Genomic DNA, 27,095 nt, shown 5'->3' with positions numbered 1-27,095 from the left:
GAAAGAAGGCATTTTGAGCTCAAAAGAGAGATTTCCATTAATGTTGTTGAAAGGGAACATTCTGAATATGCAAAAATATGCATGTTTTTTAAACAGATAGTAGGAACCCAGTTCTTGCTCCCAGATGTTTCTGTTTTGATAAATGATCATATTGGCATAAACACTGCTGTAATATTCCTGACCTGGTCACGCTCAGAGCAATCGTGCTGATTGACCAGGCAAAAGGAATTGAGTTATGTATGGTGGGGAAGGGTAGTAGCAATTGGAGTCTTAAAAATTTGAGTTAAAGGTTGAACTGTAGATATGTTATTGTGTAACTCTGGGTGAAAAATCACATGGGTTTAAGGGTATAATGTAATCTCAAGGTTAATCAAACTTGATTGTATGCAAAGAGCTGTTCCCCTCTACTATGTGTCGTGGTGCTCAGAGCCTCTAGGGACAAATTCCTGCCACTGGATATGCACATTGGGTTCTTTTGGAGCTAGGTTTGGAGAATATCTGGGCAGAGATGAGAGAGATGGTGGAGCAGGCACAACCTGGATGAGGCTGGGGTAGCTTCCTAAGTCAAATGTAGAGTATGCTGTGCTGTCCTTTTACTGCTGGGCCAAGTGGGGGCGAAGATCTGACGCCTTCTGCCTCTTCTTTGCCCATCGTCAATATAAGTAGACCAGCATAATCCCAAGGACTGGCAGGATTTTGCTATGTTAAATGCACTCAGAGGTCAGCGCATGGGCCAGACAATACCCAGCAAAGCTGAGTGCAGTAGGGCTTGTCTGTCTTATCCTAAAGTTTGTGCTTCATCCACTGTTTCTCTTCTCACCAGTATATTGCTGGTAACTGGGAGGTCAGGTTTGCAATGGGTCCAGGGTCACAATCATCTGCTTAGTCCTAAGGAGAGTTTTGCTTTCTCAGGGAGAGATTTACTCTCTTGTTTAATAAGCACAATTATAGCTGCTGGTTTGGTGTGTTGATGAAGCTTCCAGGTGTACCTGTGTTTCCTGAAGGCAAAGAGAAACTCAGCAGCCAGTAGTATCAAAATCTAACAGAGAACAGTAACTCTGGCTCCAGAAACACCTGATTGCTGGAGCTCTGCTTTTACTAGCTCACTTTAAAAAATAGATGTTGCCTTTGTCTTAACATGTTGTGATAGAATGTCTTAAGATTTTACCTATATAACAACTGAGACAGGAATATAAAAGGATTATAATGATTTCTCTGGCCCATGTGGGAGGATGTAATTTCTGCTTTGGTTAGTTCACTGATAACTGGACTCTTCAGCATTCAAGTGATTGTATTCCTAGTGCAAACTGCTGATTTATCTGAGCCATGCAGTGAAATGATAAGACATGCAGCTATGAGGGTTAAGGGAATCCAGGGAAATATTTGTTGCAGTGTTACACTGTCCTGGTAGCTCTTTACATCCCTTGCCTGAACCCAAGGCAAAGACAACTCCGTGGGGCACCAGCAGAGCTTGATCCAAGCTTCTTGCCTGTCTGGAATGTCTGTGCCCCTGCAATTGAAGCTCTGCTGCTTTATGCTGGTTTTTTAAACCGAGTTTTTAGGCACCCATGGATTTAACAGTGTTGTTGCCCAGTAAAGCTGGTTTCTGAAACTGTTTTCTAGTTTAATTTGTTCAAGGGATTTTTGAGCAGACTGGAAAAACAAATTGATACAATTTCTGATGATAAGAAAAAGCATTCCTAAGAACTCTGCTGATAAAAAGCACCCTGCCCACAATTACTTAAATACCCCCTTGCTGGCATTTCTATTAATCAGAAATTTACATTACCTCGGTTCCTATAAAGTTAAAACCCAGCACTGGTTTTGTTTACAGCATAGTTGGGTCTTGGTCATGGGGGATTTTGGAAAGGGGGCAGAAGGCAGCAGGGACATTGGCATCCACTCAAGAAGGTAGTGGCCACCTACCAGGAATGAAACCAGCAGGAAATGCACTAGCTGACAGGTCCAGTTTCTCACAGAGGGAGTCTTTAAAGTGGAGACAAAGCCCTGGCTCTTAAATCCATTCACAGAGATGTAACTGAGTGCCTGCATATCAGAGAGCTTCTGATTGCAGACATCAGTGAAGAGGGGTGTGATTGACCCCGCACTTCTGGATCTTATGGCATCTTCTGGACTTCAGTTAAAATAACAATAATAATAGTAATAGTAGTAGTAGTAGTAGTAGTAATAATAATAATAATAATGATGGTATTGTCCCCAAATGCTGCGTGGTCAGGTTCATGCCAGTCTCACTGCACACAAACCAGTCCCCCTCCCAACTCTGACCCCTCAACCCATCTCCCTCCACTCCAAACAGGACCTGTGCAGGGTGTTCATACTGACCACTGTGAGGCCCACAGACGCCTATGAAAGAGGCACTGATTCATATGGCTGAAGCTTCCATAATTACTGAGCTGCAAAGTTAATTAATTCCTTAATTATATTGAAGCTATGATCAGAGTTTTTAAAAATTAACCCTTCTACCTGATGCCTGAAATCCAGCCCCAGCCCTGGCACAGACCTACTGAAGCACAGTGAGATGCTAGGGGAGGACCTGAGCTCACAAGGCAGGACATCAGTGGTGGCGGGTGCCTTGCAGGCTTCAGGGCAGTTTCCTCCTTCTCCACTATGGGCACACACCACATTAGGAGCTAGGAGTTAAAGGGCTTGGGTTCCTTAGTCCTGATGTGACAGCAGCACCACATGGGAAAATCTGCAGCAACCAGAGCCGTGGACCAGCCATCAAGAAATAAATAGTTCACCCTGAACCTTGGTGAAGACCTGCCAGGTCCACATCTTGGAGCATCACAGATCCTCACCCAGAATACATGAAGATAGCTCAGGAAGCGTGAGAGTTTCCTTTTCAACAATCAGTATCGACCTCTGTCCCTGTTGCTTAGCTGTAAGGACACATGCATTTCATGTTTGCATCCAGCAGCAGCCAGAATGGTGCTGGTGGGGCTTACTTGAAGCAGAGATCTTTGGAAAATCAGGGTTCTTCCATCCTCTGTTATTTCAACAACACTTACTCTCATTTTGGGCAATACAGAAAACTTGCCGATGTTGTTAGCTTGTGTTGCCAAGTCTTTTGCTGGCCCATGTGAGTTGTGATGAGCTGCCCCCCTCACCCTGCACTGATCAGACCATTCACTGGGCTTTTGCCCCCCTTGTGCGTGCTGTGGGCCCTGCCTGGCCTTTTGGTCCTGAGGAGCCAGCCTTCCTTCATCTAGCTATTTCACTGCTAGTGTCAACATGAATAAGCCATATTCCTTTTAATCTACCTACAACTTTTGACAGCTACAGTGCTGTAAATAAAGCAGCTAACGCAGATGCTAATATTAATTCTTATGACCCAGTTGTGCTTCACTAATAGTATCTGGGTTACCAGCCGGGCAAGACAAGAACACAAAATATTTAGCCAATCTCAGTCTGTCGCACCAAAGAATCAAGCATTTGAAGATATTAATTTCTGGAACTAAATGTCAAAGGCACCCTCCATTAGGAAAAAGCACGAGGAAGGTCTAAAAAGGTCACAGGAATCCATGTTTAGTGATGGTTAGTAGTTAAGCCACACTGGCTATGTACGAGGTGATATCAGCACCTCTTGCTATGCTGCAAATGTGCTGTGACATCCTCGAGTCAGGTTTTGTCCTGTCCAGGACAGGGCATGCATTGCACAGACAGACTGCTGTGGCAGTCAGAGATGTGCTATTTGCAGGACTGTGATTTGCATTGTGGTTTTTAAAGCAATATTTAAAATATTAGTTAGCAATATTAAGATTTCAGGACAATCACCCGTATAGCACTTTCTGGCTGCAGCTTGGACGCTCTTGCTCATCCCTCTGGTTTCTGCCCAGGAGCTTTGTCGACATTCAGCTTTTTCTGGAGCAATTCAAAGACTGTCAAGCGTGAATAGGGTGAAAAGGTGTTAGGGGAGAAACATGAATGTTGTCACCCAACCTTACACAGCTGACACGGAATGGCTGGGCCACTCAAATCTGCCTTGACACCCACAGCACAGCCTGACAGGTCTCCAATCTGTGTGGGTGCTCTGAAGGTTCACGCTGAAGTTCAGCAAAAACAGTCCATAGAGGCACTGGGGCTGCTGCAACCCAGCTGGTTTTCACTAGCAGTAGGTGAAAAACAGCTTCTTAAAGAGTTGCAAAGCTGCTCCAGAAAGGCCAGGCTCAGGGCCTGGCTGATCAGTACCATTTGTATTTATCCTCACAGAAATGCAGTGAAAATACAGAAGTGCATGAGCAACTAGTCTTCAGCCTCAGCACAGCTATTTCCAAGAGCAGTTACTGCCATATGTACATGATCGTGGCTTTGGGCTCTCAGTAATAAGGAATTAATAGGACAACTCTTCCTAAGAAGAACTTGCCTTGTATTCACTAAGAACAATGAAGAGAGGGAAGCAGCCTTTGGTGTGTGTACGGTACAGGCGTGCTGCTTGTGTTTTCTATGATAACACGACTGTGTGGCTGCAAACAAGCAGAATTGTGCTGCTCACAGCAGGCTTGGAGGCTTAATTAAGCTTCTAGTGTTCTGTAAAGTTCATTTCACTATTTGGTGGAGGACAGTTTAGGATAAGCATAATAGGATTACTGCTGCTATATACAGCCACATAAGCCAGGAAGTCCTCATAATGGGCCTTTACCCACTAGGAAAATCCTTTCAGAGGATGCTTTTTATAAACGGCACAGTTACGCACGCTATGAGTGTTGGGGGAAAGGTATCCTTCCTTACGTAGGTTTGCCAGAACCAGACCAGGTAACCACCTTGGCATAGCACATGTTTTGCCATGCCAGGTGCACTGAGGTTTGCCACTAACAGCACAAATCGCGTATTTGCTACCCCATAGAATGGTCTTTCCTTGTAAGCATTTCCCTTGGTACTAATCCTGGGACTAAAGTCCAGGTGCCTTCAGCCAGGTAAGCTTGGGCTCACATGGCACCACCAGCAGATGGGTGTCCTGTGGGAATGATGAGATTCAGCAAGTCACAAGGCGAGAGCAGGGTTGCGTTCGTGTGTGAACAGCTAATTCATCAGCATGTCTTATTAGGAGCAGAGACAAGAATCCCGGGTCTATGAGAGCCAGAGCCCTGCTGGTGCTTCGGGAGCCAAGCCAGGCTGTCTGATGCTTTGTCACTAACTGGGAACAGCTACAAACCCTGGTAGTTATCCATGGCCCATGGAGAGCAAGCTGCACTGAAAACAAGGTGGATTTTTAAAAGCTCCCAGTCCTCAGCTCTTACTCAGGCTGTCCCAATTGCTCTTAAAAGAACTACCACTTGGAGAGCCCACATGCAAGGTGAGCTCTGCACACCAAAAGCTTCCCATGGCTCTGCAGCCCCATGTCATGGTCCAGCCACCCATCCTGCTCAGGAGCTGATGCACATAGAGAGGGATTTTCCCTTGCACCAAAACACCCCAGCAGCACCAAATTGAAGGATACATGCCAGCAGGCAGCTTTAGCAAGGCGCACTGTAGGCAAGAGTCCTCTTCCCACTGGCCGTAGTCACTGGAGCACTTTAATGCTGTATTTTGTAATGCATTTTTTAATACAGAGGTGATCATTGAGGGGCACCTGCTGAGCATACGGAGAAATTCCGGCTGGTTTAGGGACAGCAGGTATTTCTTGGGCTCCCCTGCCTCTGGAGAGCAGCACCCCTCTCTGATACTTCCACATCACACTGAGAAGCAGAGGCAGAGCTCTGTGAGCAAAGAATCCCACTAATGCTGTTCCCAGCATGGCTGATTCAGCCTCGTTTTCTTATCTTTGCCTTTTCTGCACAGCAGCAGGTAGTTCATAGATAAAACAATCACTGGTAATATACACACACAGGCATTTAGGAGCTATTCTTAATCTTTCCAAATCCCTTAATATACTATATGTATGTGACTTGGAACTTGTAGATTTAGCATGATAGATGGATTTCACACACTATCTCAATGGCAAATGACATTAATAACTAAATTCTTATTTTTTCTTTAGCCCTGTATAAGCTACTTCAGAGCACTGAACTGTGGTAAATCTGTCCAGGGCACAGCAGCAATGCAGTCAGACCAAGTTCTCTGGTTGTGTCTGGTGTTACTGCCTGGATTATATAAAGCCCAAGCTGTGGTACAGCCACAGGATAATTTGGCCAAATAAAACTGCAGCTTGAGCATATGTTATAACCAATCAGCTGGAATGATTGTATTTATTTTTCACAACTCCCCCAAAACGGATAAAATGGATGGGAATTGAGTGGGTCATGCAGATTGACAGGGGAAGCTGCTATGACAGTTTGAAACAGATGACTCAGTTCTGTTGCTTCATGGTTTTCTGCATGTACCACCAGGAATTTCCAAGAGGTTTCTCCAGTAGAAACAAGCAGACAAAAATACAGAGTTCCCTTATTAGCCATCCCATAGTGAAACTGGGCACACATGCTCATGTCCCTGAGCTGTCCTCTCCTCCCCACACGCTCTCACCTTGAGCAGCTGGTGTTTTTGAGAAGCGTTTACAGTGCTCACACGTGGAGCACACCATATGTTTGGCAGCCCCAGGAGTTGTGTCACTTGGCTTTCTTGCTGAGCAGCGCCCAGCCTGGCTTGGGAAGCAGATGTCTCATCCCAGCCTGGGGACTGTTGAGGTACCACCATGCCCATAGGCACCACTGAGCACCCGCATCTTCATGCTACCCGAACTGGTAGCTTGGTGTGAACTGGGAGCTTCTCTACACACAGATGTTACTCTATGGCAGCCGAAGGTGTGAATTAGTGGCACCTTCTACTTTGCACGGGTGGCACACAAGGGGCTTCATTTTGCAAAGCAGCTGAGTTTGCATTTGGAACTACCTTGCAAGCAGTGGCCAGCACGAGCAATGCAGACTGGTTGCTGTGCACCAAGCCTGCTGCTTTGATGACAGCACCCGCATTATCCCACACTGAGATGTCTAACAAATTGGCTCCCCTTTCCTGGTGGGGACAGCAATGCTGGGTTATCCTGCAGAGCCCTAGGAAACTTGTTGCATGAGTGCTCATGAGACAGCCTCACACGACGACCATAGAGCTTGGGTTTGCTTGGGTTTACTTGGGGTCCAGGCGTTTTGCGTCTCCAGACGCAATGCTGCAGTGCTGTGACTGTACTGCCAAGCATAGAGCCTTCTGTGCTTCTTGCCTTTGCCTTCAGAGGAAAAAATGTTTCCACTGCATAAATCAAGCTATGGCCAACCCTGGCTATTGTTTTGTCTATGTTTTTGTGTCCCTTTCAATATACATGTCAGCTCTGCCACGTCCCATCTGCTAGAAAAAGCCTGGGTTTACACATTACCTCATTAAGTCTTACTGTCTGTGAAGCATTTTTTTCCATCCTACAGGCTCCTCGTTCCTTTTACATCACTGTGATTAAAGCATTTGCTTAGGCCATTAGCAACGAGGCTTAGTGTTTTTATACTCCTGGCTCCATAGGAGATGATGTGGGAGAGGGCTGAGTAGGGGGAATATGTTGACTTTTAAGTCACAAGCTGGGGATATCAGCATAGACCAACACGAGGAACGTATATTTTACGGTGCCGCTGTCGCAAAGCAACGCAGCAGAGCAGTGGCTCTGTGTCTAGAAACACTGTGCAGAGCAGTTGCTGTGTTTATTTTTTGGAGCAGCCTGACCTAGGAGAAGAAAAAGCCCAGAAACCTCCACTAGCTTGGCTATTTTGGAGCGGCTTCCCTTGCAAACATGGTTCGGGGCTCGTGACCTGCACTGGCAGCACAACTCCAGAGCAGGATGTGCACAACACACGCAGGATTAACCAGTGGCCTTAAAGCACAGGTTTTCGGAGGCTTGATTGTACTGCTGCTGTATCGCCCACTGGGGCTGCCGTAATTAAGGTTCTGCCAACTTTCAGCAGCCGCCTTTACACGCTGTGATTTTCGTGGGGGTATAATTTAACCCAAAGCTCTTGCTTGGCAGCACGTTATTTTACAGGGTTACTTAAAAACATGTTTAAACGATTTCAAATTACAGATTGGCCCCCAAAAAATGCTTTCTTAAACTAGGGTCACCCTTTTAAGTATAAGCATCAAAACTTGGCTGGTAAATTATCTGGGTACCTGTTGGGTGTAAGGTTTTCAGAGGACGATTAAGGAGCACTTGGAGGCAAGAGCCTCTAATGGCACCAGCCTTTACTATAACAGCAGGCAACTAATAAACTCTTGAAAGAAAGCGTTTTGGAGGGAGGAGATCTGCCTGGCTCCCTGTCAGGCTGTTTCCAGGTGATCTTAAGAACAGCTTGTTGAAGCCAGGTTGGTTCATAGCCTGTGCTATAGTGGATAGTCGCATCTGCTGCTGGGGTCTATCTTCACCAAGCACATCTGTTCACACAGAGCAGCAGTGCCCTGTTGTGTGGAGGCAGGGGAAAGGCTCACTAACACTGTGCACATGCACAGGGTGACCCTTACGGAGGATTTTAAATTGGCCAGTATAACAAGGGTTGGGTTTTTTCCTTGAAGTCCACGCCCTTGTGAAGGCTGGGTTAGACATACAGACACTTGCTAGAGTGCACCCCTTTCCCCTGGCCCCAACCTCACGTCCAGGCTGTGCAACCCATTTGGCAGGATTTGGCCACAGGACTGAAGCTCAGCCCAGGTGCTTAATGTGGGGATACACCTTGAGAGCCCATAAACCCCTTGTGTTGTGGGAGGGAAATCCTTGTGACATTGCACCTGATTGTAGCAGGAGGAAGGGACTCAAGCACTGAGCCAGTCTGTCAATTTGGTGCTCACACAACTGCTCGTCTGCCAAAGAAAGAACACTAATAGACTTATTTTCTTCAGAATAATAAAATAAAGAAGCAGCAACTAAGCCAAGAACATTGAGATGGTGACAGCAAGAGTCTGGCTTAAATACCCCAAAATAACATCAGCTAGAACTGATTTCAAAAGCAACAGACACCATACTGCAAATGCAGAGTTGGTGATTGCTATGTTTTTTCTTGAACAGAATTTTATTTGATATGTTTAATATATTTCATATATTTCTCTAATTTATACTTGATATTTTTCTTTGAGTAACCATATAGCTCCCTCCAAATTTCCCATTTCTTCCACGTTTTCCACCATCTTCACATAGAAGGAGATTGGCCACAATTATTTCCTGCAAACAGCAACTTGGGAGGGGGATAGAACATCCAACCTGGATTCCTCTGAGTATCCAAACCTGGAGGGAGAAGTCTTGGAAATGACAAGTGAGCCCTACAAAAGGCACTCCAGACTCCTCCTTCCAGGCTGCCTTTCACAGGGATTGAGCATGGTCCCAAACTAGTTTCAAGCTCATTTCTTTGGGAAGCATTTTTTTGTTGTAGAGAGAAGAGGTTTTGCAGAAGACGGAACTCAGAGGTGGAGTTCCATTGCATCACATATTACTAGCTTTGAAAACCCTCTGTTTAAGCGATTTTTGGTCAGGCTGCAATAAGTAGCAATCTCAATGTATGAGCCAGGCTGACAGTCTCCCACTGATGGGAGTGTGATGGTGCAAGGAGGGGGGTCCCACATCCTGCACCTGGGTGTGCAGGGAGCAAAACCCTCCCGGCGTGGCCATCAGATGCTGCTGCTGGCAGCGAGGGGAGACACGGCCTTTGCCGTCACTTTGACAGAGACCCTGCTGCTGTGTTGCTGTTTGTGTTAATAATATTTTAGCAATTTTCAAGAGTTGTTTTATTTGAGAGATTTGAAAGGTAAACTGTTGGCATTTCAGTGCTCCCCCACAGTGCAGTGAAATAACCCAGAAGCACAGCTTCAATGCCAGCCAATTTTCTTCCTTTGTGTCTTCATCGTCTCTCCCTTTGTTAACTGGGGTCTCTGTTAGCTTAGTGGTTTAACTGGATTTTGGACCAAAATCTAGACGTGTAAAAGGGGCTGGATTTGATCAAGACATCTTTAAATAGGAACCATCCCTTCCCCTCCTGCCCTGCTGACAATGTATTCACAACTTTTCATTTGGTTTCCAATAGCGTCACCTCTTCAATGAAGCTTTAATACAGCCTGAGTAACTTTTCACATTTCCAAGAGTGGGATTTCATCCAGAATGCCCCATTTTTGCCTGTTTTGGCATCCAACTTGCCCAAAGCTAGAATTCAAATGGGTTTAAGTTTTCAAGCATCCCATCATGGGGCTGGTGGTAAGAGCATGGCTGGGCAGGCAGCGAGCTCCTCACCAGGGTAGCAAGTGCAGGACCCAGTGTTTGCATCCTTTTTGGTAAGAAAAAGACTTCATCTCTCTATCCCATACTGTATTTTGGCAAATAGCATGCAAGAAAAGACCCTTGGTGAAACAGTGCCCTACTGAAGCAAGGGATTTCTGCTGCTGGGTCAGGAGCAGGATCCTGTAACTGCCTCTCATCCACAGACATGTCTCTTTACATGGAGACAAAGAGATGAACATGAACACTGCAAGACATACAGAAGCTGCCTGTGTTATAGGAGGGTATGAAACAAAGCTGCTTTTTCATTATTTTCATATTTCCATGATATTTTCATTTTAAATTATTTTTGTCAAGACTTTTCCTTTTGACTTCTTTAACGCTGAACTACTATTTTCTGCCTTTCAATTGAATGTTCCATAAGTGAAGAGTTTCAAAAGCTTCACAGAAAAAGTTCATAAATGAGAACAATTCTGACTTCTTCAGCCCTTCCCCAAAACATCATCTCATAGCCTGTCCCTGGCTGTGTCCCATGGGTGAGCAGCCTCTCTACTTGCTTTAAGTCCTGCTCGGTGTTTTCCCTGAGCTGGCACCTGTAACCTCTGGTCCTAAACTGGGAATGCTAACATTTAAGTCCAGATGCCTACAGAGTGTGCACCTCACCTACATCTTCCGCAGGTCCACAGATATGGTCAGCACAAACCTGGGGGCTCCTGTTACTGGCTTCTGGCTGGGAGCTTGTGCTGGCACATTCTCAGTGGCACAGGATGAGACCATCCAGAACAGAGCATTATTTATTCCTTCTGCAAAGGTGCAAAGCCTTATAGGAAATTAGTTATCCCACCAACAGACCCAAGCCACGCATCTTCAGTCAAGCTTAGCCTCAGCAGTAGCAACTCCACATCCAGCTTATTCACCCTTGGTCCCTGCCTGCCCAGGGGAAGTGTCTGCTCCTTGCCCTGCTGATCTAATGCTCTAAGTAACCATTTCCTAAACAAGTCCACCACTCAAAACCCTGAAATAATCTGATAAAGGTGGTTTTGCCCAGAAGACAGTGGAAATCTCACATCAAAGATTTGAATCTCATGAGACCTTACTAGCAAAAGTGCAGAGAACAAGCTAATTCTCTGGAATATTGCAGGGAGCAATATTATATGAGATGTTAAATTGAGAAAATAGTTGTTTTCTGTAAGGCATTTTTACCCCTGCACCTTCTCCATGGTTACCCAGCTGGGCAGGGTGAAGTTGAACAGCACAGTTTGGAACATCAGGATTCACCACTTCATTTTTTTGCCTTGTGCTTTCAGTGGCCACTCACTGAAAGTTACAGTTTGGGAACTTCCAATCCAGATGAAACCCTTCAGGATCAGGCTGTAGTTTTCATGCAAATCACATAACTGCAACTCATGAATTCACCTACAGCAGAATTTGGGACCAGGGTGCAATTGCTGCTGGTTTACAGAACTGAAGCAAGTTTTTGGGGTGTGCAGGATGCCAGGGTGCTGCCACAGCTCCCCAGCTCTGCAGCAAGCAGGAATACCCCCAGGCTGCAGGATTCTTTAAACGTGGTTGGAAACACTTTGGTTCCAGCTTATTTCTTCCCACCACTGAAATAATTAAATAATTTCTTGCCATTGGAATTTTTCTTTTTTTTTTTTTTTTTTAAGAAGTGTGTGTCTGAAATGATCAAAGGGGTTTTTCATGTGATGGGATGAGCAAAGGAAGCTCTCAAGGTCAAACCCAAAACAACCTAATGACTCTGGGACTTGGATCTGACCTCCAGTAGCAGCAATGAGCCAGGAGATGATGAGTGGTTCAGGAACTAGAAAATCAAGTTTTTGAAGCCAATAATACCCTCTGGCAGTAAGCAGTCAACTGCCTGAGAAATGAGAGAGAGAAAAAGAAAAAAGAGCATCCAGCCAGGCTGCAGGAAGGGCAGCACCATAAAGCAGAACTATCTCATAAATAGAGCAGCACCTCTTTTCCTTCCTCTCTTTTTCCAGGCGAGAGTGGCCATGGGAACAGTCATGCTTTGTGCCCTCTGAAGGGAATGCAGGAAGGAGCAGACTAACCCTACCTGCAGCAGGTTAATTGGGACACACAGCTCCAGTATTGCTACTCTTAGGATGCGCTTTCCTCTCAGAGAAAGGAAAACAATAAGCCAATATTAGCTCCTCTGATGAGCCTGGCCGTTCAGGACTGCCTTGGGAATTGCCAGCTCATTCCATGTAGCGCACTCAGCTGCCGGGGACTCTCATTCACATCTGTGCCAGATTGCAACCATTGAATCTAGGTTATTCCTAGATCCCTTGACAATTCCTACAAACTTATTTCCCTGCCATGCTGAGGTGGTGCTGGGTTTTTTTTCCCCTTAGTATTTTGCCTTCTTTAAATGACTCCCAGATTAGACTGGATGTGTTTTTCCCACTCAGCAGTGGGTTTCTCTCTGTGCCAGGATTCTCCTGTGTCTCGTTTCCAAATGTGCTGAGCAACTTCTTACCAGACTAGGTCCAGCAGCTCGCATCAGGCAGCAGGTGATTGTCACAGGTGTTGTCAATGAGAGATGCTGGATATTGCACGCGTTAAAAAGCTGTATTTTAATACCTAGAGAGGAGCTGGGATCTTTTGCAAATCTTGCTCTGTTTCCGGGAGGGGTGGGGGGTGGCATTTCGTGCTGCACTTGTGATGAGGCCAAATGGCAGCACAGAAATAGGTGCCCATTTCTGCAGACATACAGAGCACAAGGAAACCCCGGGATCACCTCTCTTCCAGCAGGGAGGCCATGGGTATATCCCCCAGTTCTGCAGTCAGCATTTTGCAGTAGCCTGAGTGATTTGCGTGGCTTGTTCAGGACCCAGTTAACATCTGGGCTTCCCTGTGGGCAAGCAAGTATACACGGAAAGGGTTAAGCACTGCCCTCGGGAAGGTGGGTCTTACCAGTTCCTCTTGATGGAAGAGCAGAGAGCTGAAGCATCTGCCAGAGCTTGTTAGGGATAATGCAAGCTGATGGGAGACAGAGCTTTATCCAGCAGCTAAAGGAACCCGCAGGGTGGCTTTGGTCTGACCTTGCACTGGATTGCACAGTCTCTTCCCAGGGCATGGCCTCTGCAAACCTGCTCTCTCTTTCCAAAGAAAGTTATTGCAGGTGGAAGGGACAGATGCCTTTGCTGTAGGGACCATGACACTCAGGACTCAGATGTGCCACAGCCCATGTGTGTTTAGAGGGACAGGTTGTTTTCTACTGGACGAGAGCCTTAGTTGAAACATCCAAACAACACTAGAGCTGCTTCCCTGCAGTGACTTGGGAACCACAGCAGGATGAGTCAAGGTGAGCCATGCTCCGAGAGGAAAAGAGTGGGCCCAGACAAGGACTGTTCAGTTGAACAGAACAGAAACACAGACAAGAAGTGACCTGGCTCCAGTCCACGCACAGTATGTGTTTTGCAAACCCCAAAGCTGTCGTGCCCACAGTCTGTTTGATGTGTGAGATAACGGGACCATGAGCCTGACAGAAAATCCCAAGTTTCCCAGGACATCAAAACCGCACATTTCCCTGGAATGACAAGTTCTATCTTTGGCAAACAAAACTCAGGCTCTTTTACATGCTTCTCCCCCAACGTGCCATGTTAGCATGTGTTTGTTTAGCAAACAGTTACTAGGAGGCCTCAGTAGGATAAAAAAAAGCTGATACTGGCTATTATTATTCATGGATGGAAGTGGGGAGGAGAAAGAAAAACAGTGCTAATTTAGCCAACAAAAGTTCAAGTAAGGTTCAACTTTGCTATTCCAAAATCTGCTGCTATGATAATGAGACAGTCAAATCAGCTCAAATTAAGAGCTCAGGAAGGCTCAGCCTTTCAAAGAAGTACATTCGTGACAAGATTAATTTCTGCCAGCCAGTCTATAGCGTGGTCTCATCCTATATTAACACAGAAAACCCAAATTTTAAAAAAGGCCACTGAAAAATGCACTGGAACCCAGTAAAGGCTGTCATTTCCCTTAATCTTCAGTGCTGGTGTTTGCCATTCTGTATGGGGATTACAATATGAAGTGGCACTGCTCAGCTGCCATTTACAGGAAGCCTTGCCTCCTCCCCTCTCTTCAATAAACATTCACTAAAAGGCAGCACATCTGTATTTGCCAAACAGTTTCAGGTGATTTATTAAGGTTAAGGGCAAAAAAATCAATAAAACAGCCAGAAAAAAAACCCAAACACACCAAACCTGAAAGAAACAGCACAAACCCAGCTCTGCTCTCTATCAAAATGGCCTGAGTGGCTTTATCGTTCTTTTTCTCCGTTATTTTTTATCTTCTTTCTGCTCCATGCTGGTTTTCTGCAGCCCCCTGAGCATTACAAAAGGCATAGAAAAGAAAAAGTAAGTTTCTTGTTCTAAATGTAGTTCTCAGGTACTATGGCAGCATAAATGAGTCCCTGCTGCTGACAGCAGTGGGGTGATCTCCAAGGTCTGTGTTGAGATGGAGAGAGAAGGAAGGGACTGCACTGTGTGGTATGTATCTGGTTGCTGCCCTGCCTGTGCAGTGTCTGCTGGGAGTGTGCACTAACATACAAAAGGCTATCATAAGAGATTTAGAAGCTATCAGAAAGCCAAGGGCTATCCAGAGTAGGTGTTTATTTCATGTGGTTTGGAAAGGCTTACTGTTGTGTCAATGTCCAGAAGTCAGTAAGCGTGGGATTGAGTGTTCCCAGGCTGCCAGCTGATACTTCAAAGAGTTAGATTTGTTTTCCAAACTCGACAGAGTTTAAAAATGGTCTTATAAGGTCCTTTCCAACCCTAACTAATCTGTGATTCTATGATAAAAAAGAAAAACAAAACCAAAACACACAACCCCTTTCCCCAACAAATAACTAAGTGTACTTCTCCACACTTCAGTTTTATCCTCTGTATTTATAACTACAATGCATCACAATTGTTTCTTATTCAGCTGAGATAAAGCTCTCTTGTTGAAATGCTTTTGTGTTCAAACAGACTTGCTATCCACTGTCTCTACTTACCACTTGCTATGGCCTTATACTAATGGGAATGATTAATTGCTAAGAATTAGCTTTTGCTTTTGCACACAGTTTGTATACAGTTGTTGCTATTTATTAAATATGTGATATCTAATCCAGTGTTTAGTGCTTACAAAAGGAAGAACCATCTGTGCTTGAGATTAAAACACTTCATTCACTTTGTGCCAAAGCCCTTACTAAGGGCTCTGCTGTTGTTAGAGAAAAGCCTTGGGAACCCAGGCTTGGGAAAGGTGGATGTGTCCCTGCATCAAAGCCCTTCTGCCTGATACAAGATCTGCTTGCCACACACTAAGATAAGTGTGGGCATGATGGAGAGCAGAGAAGCTGATCAGGAAAACAAGAGGGTTTTAGCAGAATAAAGGACTAAGAACTAGGAAGGTGCTGAGAGCTTGGAGGGGTCCTACAGAGATATTTCCCACCACCCACAGGCTTCATATGTCTCTTCTGCAAAAAGAGGGGTGCTAATATTCAACTTCTTTGCAGGCTACTCGCAAGGAATAAACAATTAACAGCTGAAATTCCTTGTGGGAGCCTTTCTCATCAGTGCAAGATATGCCACTAAAGGTACTCACATCAGACTGTCAGCATATGGGAGAAGTCTAGGGCTGTGCACCCTAGGCAAAGGCACAGGAGGATTTGTCTCCTTAAAGGAGGATACCTCCTCCAGCTTGTGAGGCATCACAGATGCCTCAGCCTAAATTCTGTGCCCTTGTTCCAAGCATGAATGGAAAAAACCCCTCCAAAACCTGATGGAGAAATCTCCCATGACCCGCAGAAGAAGCCTAGGTGCAGCAGTCCAAATAACCAAAATCAGCCCTAAGGAACAGCCTCCTGAAATGCTCAGACACTTGGGCAACAGGACCATGCTAGTGTCAAACATTAAATAGGTAGAGGATATTGCCACTGCCTTTCTATCTATAGGGATTTACTGTTCCTGCAGGCTTCCCTGTCTCTTCATAATGTCATTAGTGGCTGATGTTGGTAACCGGATTTGCCACTTCTCCTAACACATTTCTGGAACAAATGTTAAACAGGTCACCAATTTTGCAGACAAAACATCACTTGAGCTCTGTTCTAATTTCCTTTCTATGTGGCAACCCAGTATGTTATCAATGACTACGTAAATCTCCCTGCAGCAAAACTCACTATATCTTTTGGTGAGAAAGCAGCAATAGAAGTGGTTTAGTCTTCAAAAAATATCCACACTATAATGTGCAGGACTAATGTGCCTCAGGTTTGAAAAGAATTAATATCAATTATTCTCATGCATATTCATGAGAGGAAGACTGGTTTAGCAATCAAGCTAATAGTTTTTACTTAATTACATTTAGTTGATTTCATGCTATCTTGGCACATTCCTGATTGAATTTAACCATTTAAAAAAACCCCTCCTACAACTGCTCTAGCAAACACCAACACTTCAAGCTCAGCATCCCCTGTAAATAGCGTCTGAGGCTGAGCAGACTGCTTGGGACAGTGGGAGATGATCACGAGCATTGTCTTTGCCTGGTGCAGGGTAAAATCAGAAAAGCATCTTGAAGAGCTGTTCCCAGTGCTGAGGGTTGAGGCATTGATTTTTTCATTTTAATTTTTCTGAATCCAGACCATTGTCTACTTGAATGCAAGACCGATGGCAGGAATGGGAGATGTACCTGAAAGGGAGCACCAAGCTGGAGGGAAGGTTTTGACTGGATAGATGGTCTGGAACCTAAACTGATAACAGCTAATGACTTGTTGTAGTGCTGGGAGTTGAAGAGCAGGTGGGATGTTCTGTGTGTTGTGGGGTTCACCATTAGGATCTGGTTCTTCAGCTGTCTTCCAGGGAAAGACCAGGCTGTGCAATACCACCTTGCCATTCCAGCTTCTGTGTTCCAAGACCAGCATTTTGCATGGCAGAAAGGGTGGGAATGTGTGAGCAGGATGAAGATATAATGGGTCAGTCAAGAGGTCTGGGAAGGGTGAAGGTAGGAGTGCTTGTGAGGGTCAGACTGGTGGGGAGGTGGGGAGAACAGGCGCTGGTGTGGCTGGAGCCTTCCTTGGGAGCATGTATCACCTCCTGATGTGCAAGGCCTGAGCAGAACATGCTCTGTGGCTTGAGGATGGCATAAGGTCTGTTTGCATGGGTATGCAGGGAGGACATGCAAACAGTTTGGGTCTGTCTGGTGCTGTTGGGGCTGGGTATCTTGTAGTAGTGCTGCTTGCTGGGGTTGCAGGCTTCCTGGGCAGAAGGCAAGGCCAGGAGAAAAATGGGAAACTTGAGCTTCAATGTGCCATGCATTTGTTTTCTTCTTTGATTTTCCCCGTGCTAGCAGCAGCAGCAATAGGACAGATGCTCCCCTCTCAATCCTCTCTTGAGCACTATCACTGCACTGATGTCTAAAGGCAGTGTATGGCTTTGAAGTTTGCCTTTTCAATTATTTTCATTCATTTATCATTTTCTTCTCCATTGCACCATTTGCATCTAGGCTTTGCTCAGAAGGAAGACTGACACTATTCATCATTTAATGGGGCTTGATAGCTCTCTTACAACTAAACATGTCCTTAGGAGCATTAAGGAATTTACAGGCAGCCATGCCTGAAGGCTACTTTTCTTCCCACTTTAGCTTAGTCAGCAGCAGTTGTAGCTACAGCAATTTGAGTGCCTGTAGGCAAAGGAAGCTTTGACATATAATCAGCAGAAGTATTGTATCCCCTTTTAAACCAAGTAGATTTACTCTCTCAACAGATGAAGTTATTACAGCTATAACTGAAATAAAATAATTAACTGTTATTCAATCTGGGCTTTTCCAGGCAATGGCAAAATTAAGATCTTGTATATTTCCAGACAAAAATATAAATGGGTTTTTCTCAATTTTGTTTTCATGGGTTCTATGTAATACTTACAGAAGAGCATAGGAATTTACATTCTTAAGGACTGTGGGCACAGTCACTGGGGGCACCAAAGGGATGTCAGTGACCTGGTGTGTGCAAGGTCCTACTCCTCCAGAGCACAGATCTGGTGCAAATGAGTCTCCTGGACCCCCTTGGGGCAGGATGCAGAAGTGGCATGTAAAGTGCCAGACCAGGTAAAACCCTTAAGCATTGTTTTTTACTCCACAGGAATCAGTGAGACTTAAGGGGTTTGGACGTTCAAGGTCTTACATTGCATCTTAACGTCCTTTTACATGAAAAAGCAGATTAAAGGTTCTCTGTATTTCCCTTGCAACCCTTATCCCCAAGTTTGGCCTCAACTTCTTGTCATGATCCAAGAAGCAAGTGTTACCTTCTGTATGTCCTCAGCATTTTCTAGAAATAGCATCCTGCAAGCCCCATGGTCAAAATCATGACATCAGAAGTGACCGCGTTCTGTGAACAGAATCAGTTAATGAATAAATAGGCATTTTTTAGTGAAGAGATGTTTCCTGAAGCAAGTCCCTGTCAATAAATACCATAGACATGTATAGCTGCCATGAGCAGGAGATGCTATTCCCATGCAGAACGAAGCAAGGAGGAGATTAAGGAACTCTCCATCTGGTTCTGCACTGTGGAGCACGTGGGATATCGCTCAAAATACACCGTGCTCTCCAATCCTCAGAACCTGGGGAGACAGAGCCTGGCATAGGCACGGCAGGATGAAGCTGGACAGTCTAACTCAAAGTATATTGTTTGCTTGGGGAAGTAGGGGGGCTGCAGGAAAAATCCCTTGATAAATAGAGCACATGAATGAAACCTGCTCCTGATGCCAAGTTTATTCTGCAGGCCTCGATGGAGCTAAAAAAGCGCATTAGACAAAACCATTATTGAACTTCTTGATTACATAACAATTTCCTCATCGTATTTCCAAGAATATTGAATCTATATTCAAACACCCTCCTACTCTCTCCCACGCACCACCCCTTCTCCTTGCTATATCAGCTTCATTACTGAGTATGAAGACAGAAAAAGTATAGGGCATGTTGCCATGAGCAGAGAGATCTCAGATGCTTACACTGGGATTTTAGAGCCATCTATGGGATTTGTACAGCCAATTCTCATTAATTTTAATGGCCTTGAAAGTCTCTGGGCTTAAGCCTTGACCTTAGTTAAGGTCTTTAACAGTGCAAAGATCAGACAATCAAGCAATAAATATCACCAAACCTAAATGTTAGTTCCTGCTGCCTAAAACTTCCCCTGCTCTGCGCTGTCTGGGGAGTGGCATACACAGTTTTGCTGCCCACAAGCTGCTGCTACCAGAAGCTCAACATGATGGGAAATTTCTGAACAGACTGGTATCTTTGTGGGAGCCCTGTTTCCCCCCAGGTATGAGCACAGGCATCCAACACAAAGGATGAATCCCTGGGGCCTCTCTCACCCAGCAAGCAGGATCAGGCCAGGTGCAAGTGGGTATCTCCTGAAAGATGTTCGGTGGAGGTTGCCTGCCTCATTTTGGGGGGTATTTTGGAGGAGGTGGGGATTAGTGGCTTGCAAACATGGCACATCCATCGTGCCTCAGAAAGCAGCAGTTGCACACGGACTTACGCACATAATCAGCTTGCTTGTCTCATTTGCATGTGTAATAACCATCATGTGTGTACAATCATGCTAATCACTTGAAGGCAACTGCTTTAAATTCATTCAAAAACCTTGCCCTGCCTGTCCTTGGCTTATTCAGCTTTCACAAAAGAACCTCAGCAGCAATCCAGAGATTCACTCAATAAAAATCTTTGTGGAACAGTCAATTTAGTAGAGGAGAAATCTTTTTCTGGAATCCTGCCTATACATACTGAGACTTGCACTACAAGCCAGTGCTGTCATCAGGAGACCATCCAACACCCTCTGCAAGTCACCAAGTGCCTGATGGGGAATTTCACAATATATGGTGCACTGCTCCAGGTGAAATATAAGAGTAAATACAGAAGCAAAAAGAAGGGAACTACACAGCTTCTCCCATGCATTCTGTTGGCAGAAATGGTCTGAAAGTTGTGCAACTAGTCTTAAAACCTGTCAGTTTATCAGTGGCTTAAGGATGTCTGTGATGCTCTGTTGTGGATACATGCCCAGTAAGACCTGGTCTGTCAGGGCTCCTGTCATTTAGTCCCAGTGAAGCCCATGCAAGGACACTGGAGAACAGCTCTTATGGATGTGGCATCAGAAGTACATGGATTCCCTCACTTGCCTCGATCACTGATATAGCAGGTCCTCAGGCTAGTTATTTCAGCCTTTTGTGCCTCCAAATTTTAGTCTGCAAGCTTTTCCATTGTTTCAGCTATAAGTTTTGTAGGACCTATTGCAGACATGGAGCATCCTCTCCCCATCCTTGTTTCTATTTCAAGCAGCAGTTAGCAGCCGATGCAGCAGCAAGGTTTTGGGTCCAGAGCAACTGCTCTGGAGCAGGGACAACAGGCACTTTTTTCCAGAGACTGCTTGCCTTAGCAGCTGGAGCCTCATTCACCGCAGAGGGATCGCTCCTGCTCAAGTCCAATTTTGTCGCATTGGCTTTTCTCGTTAAACAGAAGTAAACCTGGAAAAGGAAGGAAAGGAGAAAAGGCCAGGAATCAAATGAAAAGGTTGTGTGACACACAGAGCATCTCTAGAGGCATTCTTGGTGGTATAAATGTCTTTTCTTCATCTTTCTGTCTCATTAGTGTCAGTGGCAAATACAAAAGCTGCCAAGCTGGAGTTTCAGTATGGCCAAGATAGGAAACCTTGTTAAACAGACAGACAGTGATTTATATAATGTGAAATCCCAGACAGTAAATACATTGGGATAGAGCACTGTATTGGGATAGATTCACAGCTGAATGCAGTGCTAATGCCTGACAGCAGCAGCTGGATCCAGTTTTCTGTGGACAACTGCTCTTCGGGTGTTTTTTGCTGGATGGTGGATGCTATCAGGACACGGTAGCATCTCCTTTAGAGAAGAAGGATCCTCTAAATCCTGCTGGAGATATTTCATCTCCCAGTTTTTTGTATTTTCCAACTTCAAATTGCTTTCAATACCTGAGGACAGTCAGGTATAAAACTTAGAAGTTTTTCTTAGCCTGACAAGATTCCTGAAGATGTATGATTGCAGTAGATCAATAAGGGAAAAAATCTATGTCTTAGAAGCAGAAGTGACATCTTGCTGCAACTTGCAGGAGAAATGATAAATGTCTCTTTCTGTTTATTGCTTAGCTCCACGGCTAAACCTGCTAAACCAAAACCAGATTTTACCCTCAGATCTCCTAGTTTTCAAATTTATGTTCATCCGGCATTGCCTTGATCTTCAAAGCAGGAAGGTATATCAAAGGAAACAGAAGGTTTGACACCAATTACTGCTGCTGGATGCCATCTACTGAATAAAGATGGAGTGTTTAATATTTACACTGAAAGTGAAGGAGATAAAACACATGAGGTACATCTAAGTCTACAGAGAAACCCTTCTGTGTATAGTGGGCAGAGATAAAACCACGCAAAAGAATTGAAATTACCGTTGAAAATATCCCAAACACCTTCAGAAATGTTGGGTGGTAAACAATGAAATGATGGCAAGAACACTAGAAGAGCCTTCTAGGAAAGGAAACCATGTTCCGAGCTTCTGAGGGGTATCACCTGATCTCTGGGAGATGGTCTTTTGAAATGAACAACAATGCAGGAGTAGTTATCTAAATTCCTTCCCATTTCACCATAAGACACTTGACTTAAATTTCATTCTCCTGAGTCTGAAACCATCAGTTCAAGCACTTTTCCCTGTGTCCCACTCTGCTTCTCTCTATCCCTTGGTTCTTCTTCTTACTCTTTTGCAACTCCCAATTCTTTCCCATAGCTGCTTTGGCTCATTCACCTGGGAAGTCTCTCAAAAAGCCACATGCCCCATGGCACAAGTTGTTGTGGGGTTGTTTGTATTCCAGCAGCAAATTTATGGAAGGAGAAGGGAGCAAGGAGGAGGGGAAAGGCTCGCTAGCACTGTGAGGGTGCACAGCACAGCTAACAACTAACATTCTTCTATGCAACCTGTTTATAAAGGAAAAACTTCCCAGCATCTGTCCTGGCAACAATTTAGTAACTGGAAGTGAGGCTATTCTAAAATTCCCAGTGCTCAAGCATTGCACAGCAGGCTATTTACACCATTCACTTCTTCCATTTGATCCAATTTAGACAGTGAAACCAGAGTGTTTAATGGAGATAATTTTTGTTTCTAGTCAAATCTCAATCTTCAGATTAAATTACTATGTCTGCAGTGTCACGTACATATCGAAGTTATATAGTGCATTTTAGTGAGTTAAAAGGTAAACGATTTTATTACATCGACTTGGAAAAAGGTGTTTTCTTAACAGCAAGTGGATTTTAATGCACTTTTTGAAATCAAAATTTCAAAATTGAAACTCTTTGGATTTTCTGAAGATACATGCCTTTTCTTCTAAAGCCATAACTTAAGCTTGGCACATGAATTTAATTCAAGTGAAGCTTCCAGACTTTGTAGACCGTTTCTGCTTTTCAGCTTTGGAGAAGAAGTAGGGGTCCTCTTGAGAAGACCACAGTGTTTCTGAACTGTATTGGATCTGCATGTTTCTCCTACTGCAGCAAGGCTTGTTCCATTGTAGGGACTGTTTATATTCAGAAGCCTGATATTTCCTGACTGTTGGGATGTCTGTTCCGGGCTTGGCTGAAGAGAAATCCTGAAAGAATTTGTTCTCCAGTGCCCCAAGTGGTAACTGTGGATACTCTGGTATTGCGAGGCTGGCTGAGTAAGGTCACTGTGAGGAAACCTAGAATCTAGTTATATTGGTAAGGAAGGAGTGTGTCAGATTTGCAATTCATGATGCAGAACTCTTGTCATATGTTTTTTAATTCATTGCTTAATATTGTGGATCTAGTCATCGGGCACATACGTTGCAATTGATTTCATGCTGCTTTTCTATCAAGCAGGAGAAAAGCGAGCATAAGGAACCAGCTTACACTGAGATTAATACATAAAACATTAGTCACATGTACGTGTATTTTGAAATTGTTGCAGTATTTTGGCAGTTACCTAAGAAACTAGATACAGTCCCACCCAATTAACAAACTAGAGAAAGAATTCACTAGTAGAAAAAAAAAGCAACCCTCAAATTATGTGTCAGCTCTAAAACCTCCCCAAAATTACTTTAAAAGAAAACGTAATTAGAGAAAACTGGGAAGTACAGCACTAATGTCTACAGGTATGGAAGGACAGATGTATATACGCTAATCTAGCACTTCATGTTTTACAGATCTGTGTAGAGTTGGTGGCCCAGGATCTGACTGGATTTATGTGTGTTTTTAGAGGGGCTGCTCACAGCAGACCCTTCTCCTCTCATTGCACTCTTTAGCCCAAGAGCTAGTTTTTGATAATGGACGAGCTCTCCAGCAGCTGTACTTGCCCTGCCCTGACTGTCTCAGTGTTACGCAGTCTGGCTTGCCTGGATGAGTTTGGTCTTTCTCAGGTTGCAATGAGGAGCTAGGATGGCCAGTCAGTCACATGCAGAGCAGCTCAAAATGTTTTAGAAAGCTTAGTGAAGTTTTCACGTATTTCACACCTGTTGAGTTTCAAATTAAATGAGTCGTTAAAAGAAGAGTTTACACATATATGTAGTACTGTACACACATCTCTGCAATTAGCCATAGGCACCCAAAATTACAGGCATACCCGTGCATTAAATGGAGGACATTGCTCTGATAAAATCTTGCGTTCACAATTGCATTCCTTCTTGCTTAGATTTCAGAGCCTGTTGTCCAGATGGGCTTTGTTGGGCACCTAATTAGTAGCTAATCAAAAGCTCCTGCTGTGAACTGCTTCGCAGCCCTCCTGGCATCCTGGCTGCTTGGTACACTTCCCTTGACTGCACAGAGATGAAGGCACATGAGTTGAAGTAGATGCTTTATGTCCTTTATGTATCTGACACAACTAAAGCACTTTCCGAAATAAAATCACCTCAGGATACATTAGTTATCTGACTTGTGTGTACTAAGAACAAAACTAGTCTTGAAATGTGTAAGTGGAAATACAGCCATGTGTTAATGGCAATGACAGATAGCATAATATATTCTGAGATGAACTCACTGTTTTCTCTTTCCTTTCCAGATTTTGGCAATCATTTCCATCATGTTTATTGTACTATCTACAATTGCCTTGTCCCTTAACACACTTCCTGAACTACAAGGCGTGGATGAATTTGGGCAGACCACAGATAATCCCCAACTTGCCCACGTGGAAGCAGTGTGCATTGCATGGTTTACAATGGAATACCTCTTGCGGTTCCTATCCTCACCTAAGAAATGGAAGTTTTTCAAAGGCCCACTGAATGCAATTGATTTGCTAGCTATCTTACCGTACTATGTCACTATCTTCCTCACAGAATCCAATAAAAGTGTACTTCAGTTCCAAAATGTACGACGAGTGGTCCAAATATTTCGGATTATGAGGATACTTCGGATTCTAAAGCTTGCCCGGCACTCAACGGGTTTACAGTCCTTGGGGTTTACACTGAGGAGGAGTTACAATGAGCTTGGATTACTCATCTTGTTTTTGGCCATGGGCATTATGATCTTTTCCAGTTTAGTGTTTTTTGCAGAAAAGGACGAGGATGATACAAAATTCAAGAGCATCCCAGCTTCTTTCTGGTGGGCAACAATCACCATGACAACAGTAGGCTATGGAGACATCTACCCCAAAACACTTTTAGGTAAAATAGTAGGAGGACTGTGTTGCATTGCTGGAGTGCTGGTGATTGCTCTTCCCATCCCAATTATTGTCAATAACTTCTCTGAGTTCTACAAGGAGCAGAAGAGGCAGGAGAAAGCCATTAAGCGCAGGGAAGCTCTTGAAAGAGCAAAAAGGAATGGTAGTATTGTTTCCATGAATATGAAGGATGCGTTTGCCCGTAGTATAGAACTCATGGACATTGTGGTTGAAAAGAATGGAGAAAGCATAGCCAAAAAGGACAAAGTTCAGGACAATCATTTATCTCCCAGCAAATGGAAATGGACCAAGAGAACGCTCTCTGAAACTAGCTCTAGTAAATCTTTTGAAACTAAGGAACAAGGATCTCCAGAAAAAGCCAGGTCATCTTCAAGTCCCCAGCACCTGAATGTCCAACAGCTAGAGGACATGTATAACAAAATGGCAAAGACGCAGTCCCAACCAAACCTTAATACTAAGGACTCGAGTCAAGCTGGAAAGCAAAAGGAAGAGCTAGAAATGGAAACCCTTCCTGGCCCTATGGTGCCCTTGCTGACGACTCGCACTGATGGGATCATTGACATGAGGAGCATGTCTAGCATTGACAGCTTCATCAGTTGTGCGGCAGAGTTCCCTGACTCCGGGAGGTTTTCCCACAGCCCGCTTGCTACCATTCCCTGCAAAGGTGGCATTAATGTGATTCAGGAGCAGAGCAGGCCAGAGGGGAGCAGTGCCAGATTTGTGGACATGAATCCAAGCTCTGAAAGCAGCCACCATTCTGCTTTTCTCATAGAAAGTCCCAAAAGCTCTGTAAAGGCCAGTAACCCTTTAAAACTAAGATCTCTAAAAGTCAACTTCATGGAAGAGGACACCAGCACATTAGTACCAGCATCAAATGTACTGAGAATATATCCAGACTCTCTCAAGAGCCGGGGAGCTGCTGCTGCTGCCACAGATACTTCCTTACTCTCTGACAGATCTCTCATGAGCCCAGAAACCTCGATCTACACAACTGCAAGTGCAAGAACACCCCCAAAGTCACCAGAGATGCAGTCAGCCATAGCTTTCAACTTCCATGATGCTGGTATACACAAATACATAGATGCTGACACTGATGATGAAGGTCAGCTGCTTTATGATTCAAGTCCACCCAGAAATGTGAGTCCCAAGTACAATGTTACAAACAGTGGCTATCTAAAGCAAAAAGACAATGTTTATAGAACAGAGAAGAACCATCTAGAAGCTGCTGCTTTACCCACCTCCCCTAAGCTGATAGGGCAAAACTGCATTTACTCTATGGAAGGTATCACTGGAAGAACCCAGGGCAATCAGGAGACTGTCAGACTAGAAAATCACATTTCCCCAGAAGTCCATGTATTACCAGGTAGTGGAGGACATGCTAACACACATGATCAAAGCATCTGAGATGGGCTCCAAAAGAACTAACTGAAAGTTTAAAGGAATGTCTTTACAGTCAACACAAAAAAAAAAGAGCTTCTGCATGGCATGAACTTGGCTGAAACAAGCTACCTGTCTCTAGAAGTCTGGGGGAGGTCCAGTGTGGGTTTGTGAAAATGTCCTTCTCTGAAACAACTCTAAAGACGTTGCCCACATCAGTCAAAAATAAGGATTGCAAATCATGATCACACATTGATCTCCTTTCATGTTGTCCAGTGAAGCCAATGTGACCAAATATCCATCCATTCCCCTTGAACACTAGAGCTCCTTTTGGAAATATTAACATCTGATTTGCATTAGTTCCATAAAGGATGCCAAGGCAGCCAGATTTGAACTCTGGAATAAATTGCTGGGGTTGGTATAAAGCTATCAAAAACACAATGCTCACTGCTTCAGGGCAGCTGGTCCCCATCTACAGCTTTCTCTGATGGATATTATGTCTAAAGGTAACAGGGAACACTTGCATTATTGGAAAATCCAAGTGAAAATCACTTAAAACAAATAACAATCTAGAGAAACCAATTATTAAAATGCTCTGTGTGTGTTTAAACAATATGATATCCTGTAGGACCTGACGTTTTCTTTTGAAATATCAGCAGGGTGAGTTGCACCACTTGTATCTAACTCCAAACATCCCCTAGAACATAGTGAAACTTGCACTTACCCTCAGCTAGAGATTGATACCTGCCCCAGGGCCAGCGTGTGGCCCGTGGGGGGACCCACAGCCCACGCTGGGAAGGTGTGAAGGAGCCATGCAGAAGCAGGACTCTCCAGAGGCATCGCAG

General features: G+C 44.4%; 1 protein-coding gene across 1 annotated transcript in view; it reads left to right on the top strand.

Annotated features, from left to right (window-relative positions):
- Positions 1-26,277, top strand: part of KCNB1 (potassium voltage-gated channel, Shab-related subfamily, member 1) — a 118,593-nt gene extending 92,316 nt beyond the window's left edge. Inside the window, exon 2 of the mRNA XM_010019143.1 lies at positions 24,256-26,277. Coding sequence (XP_010017445.1) covers positions 24,256-26,277 — 2,022 coding nt within the window. The remainder of the gene's footprint in view (positions 1-24,255) is intronic.
- The last annotated feature ends 818 nt before the right edge of the window (positions 26,278-27,095 follow it).

The sequence above is a fragment of the Nestor notabilis genome, unplaced genomic scaffold (genome assembly GCF_000696875.1).
Source record: "Nestor notabilis isolate BGI_N333 unplaced genomic scaffold, ASM69687v1 scaffold20097, whole genome shotgun sequence".
Lineage (NCBI taxonomy): Eukaryota > Metazoa > Chordata > Aves > Psittaciformes > Psittacidae > Nestor > Nestor notabilis.
This window is presented reverse-complemented; position numbering and strand designations above follow the sequence as displayed.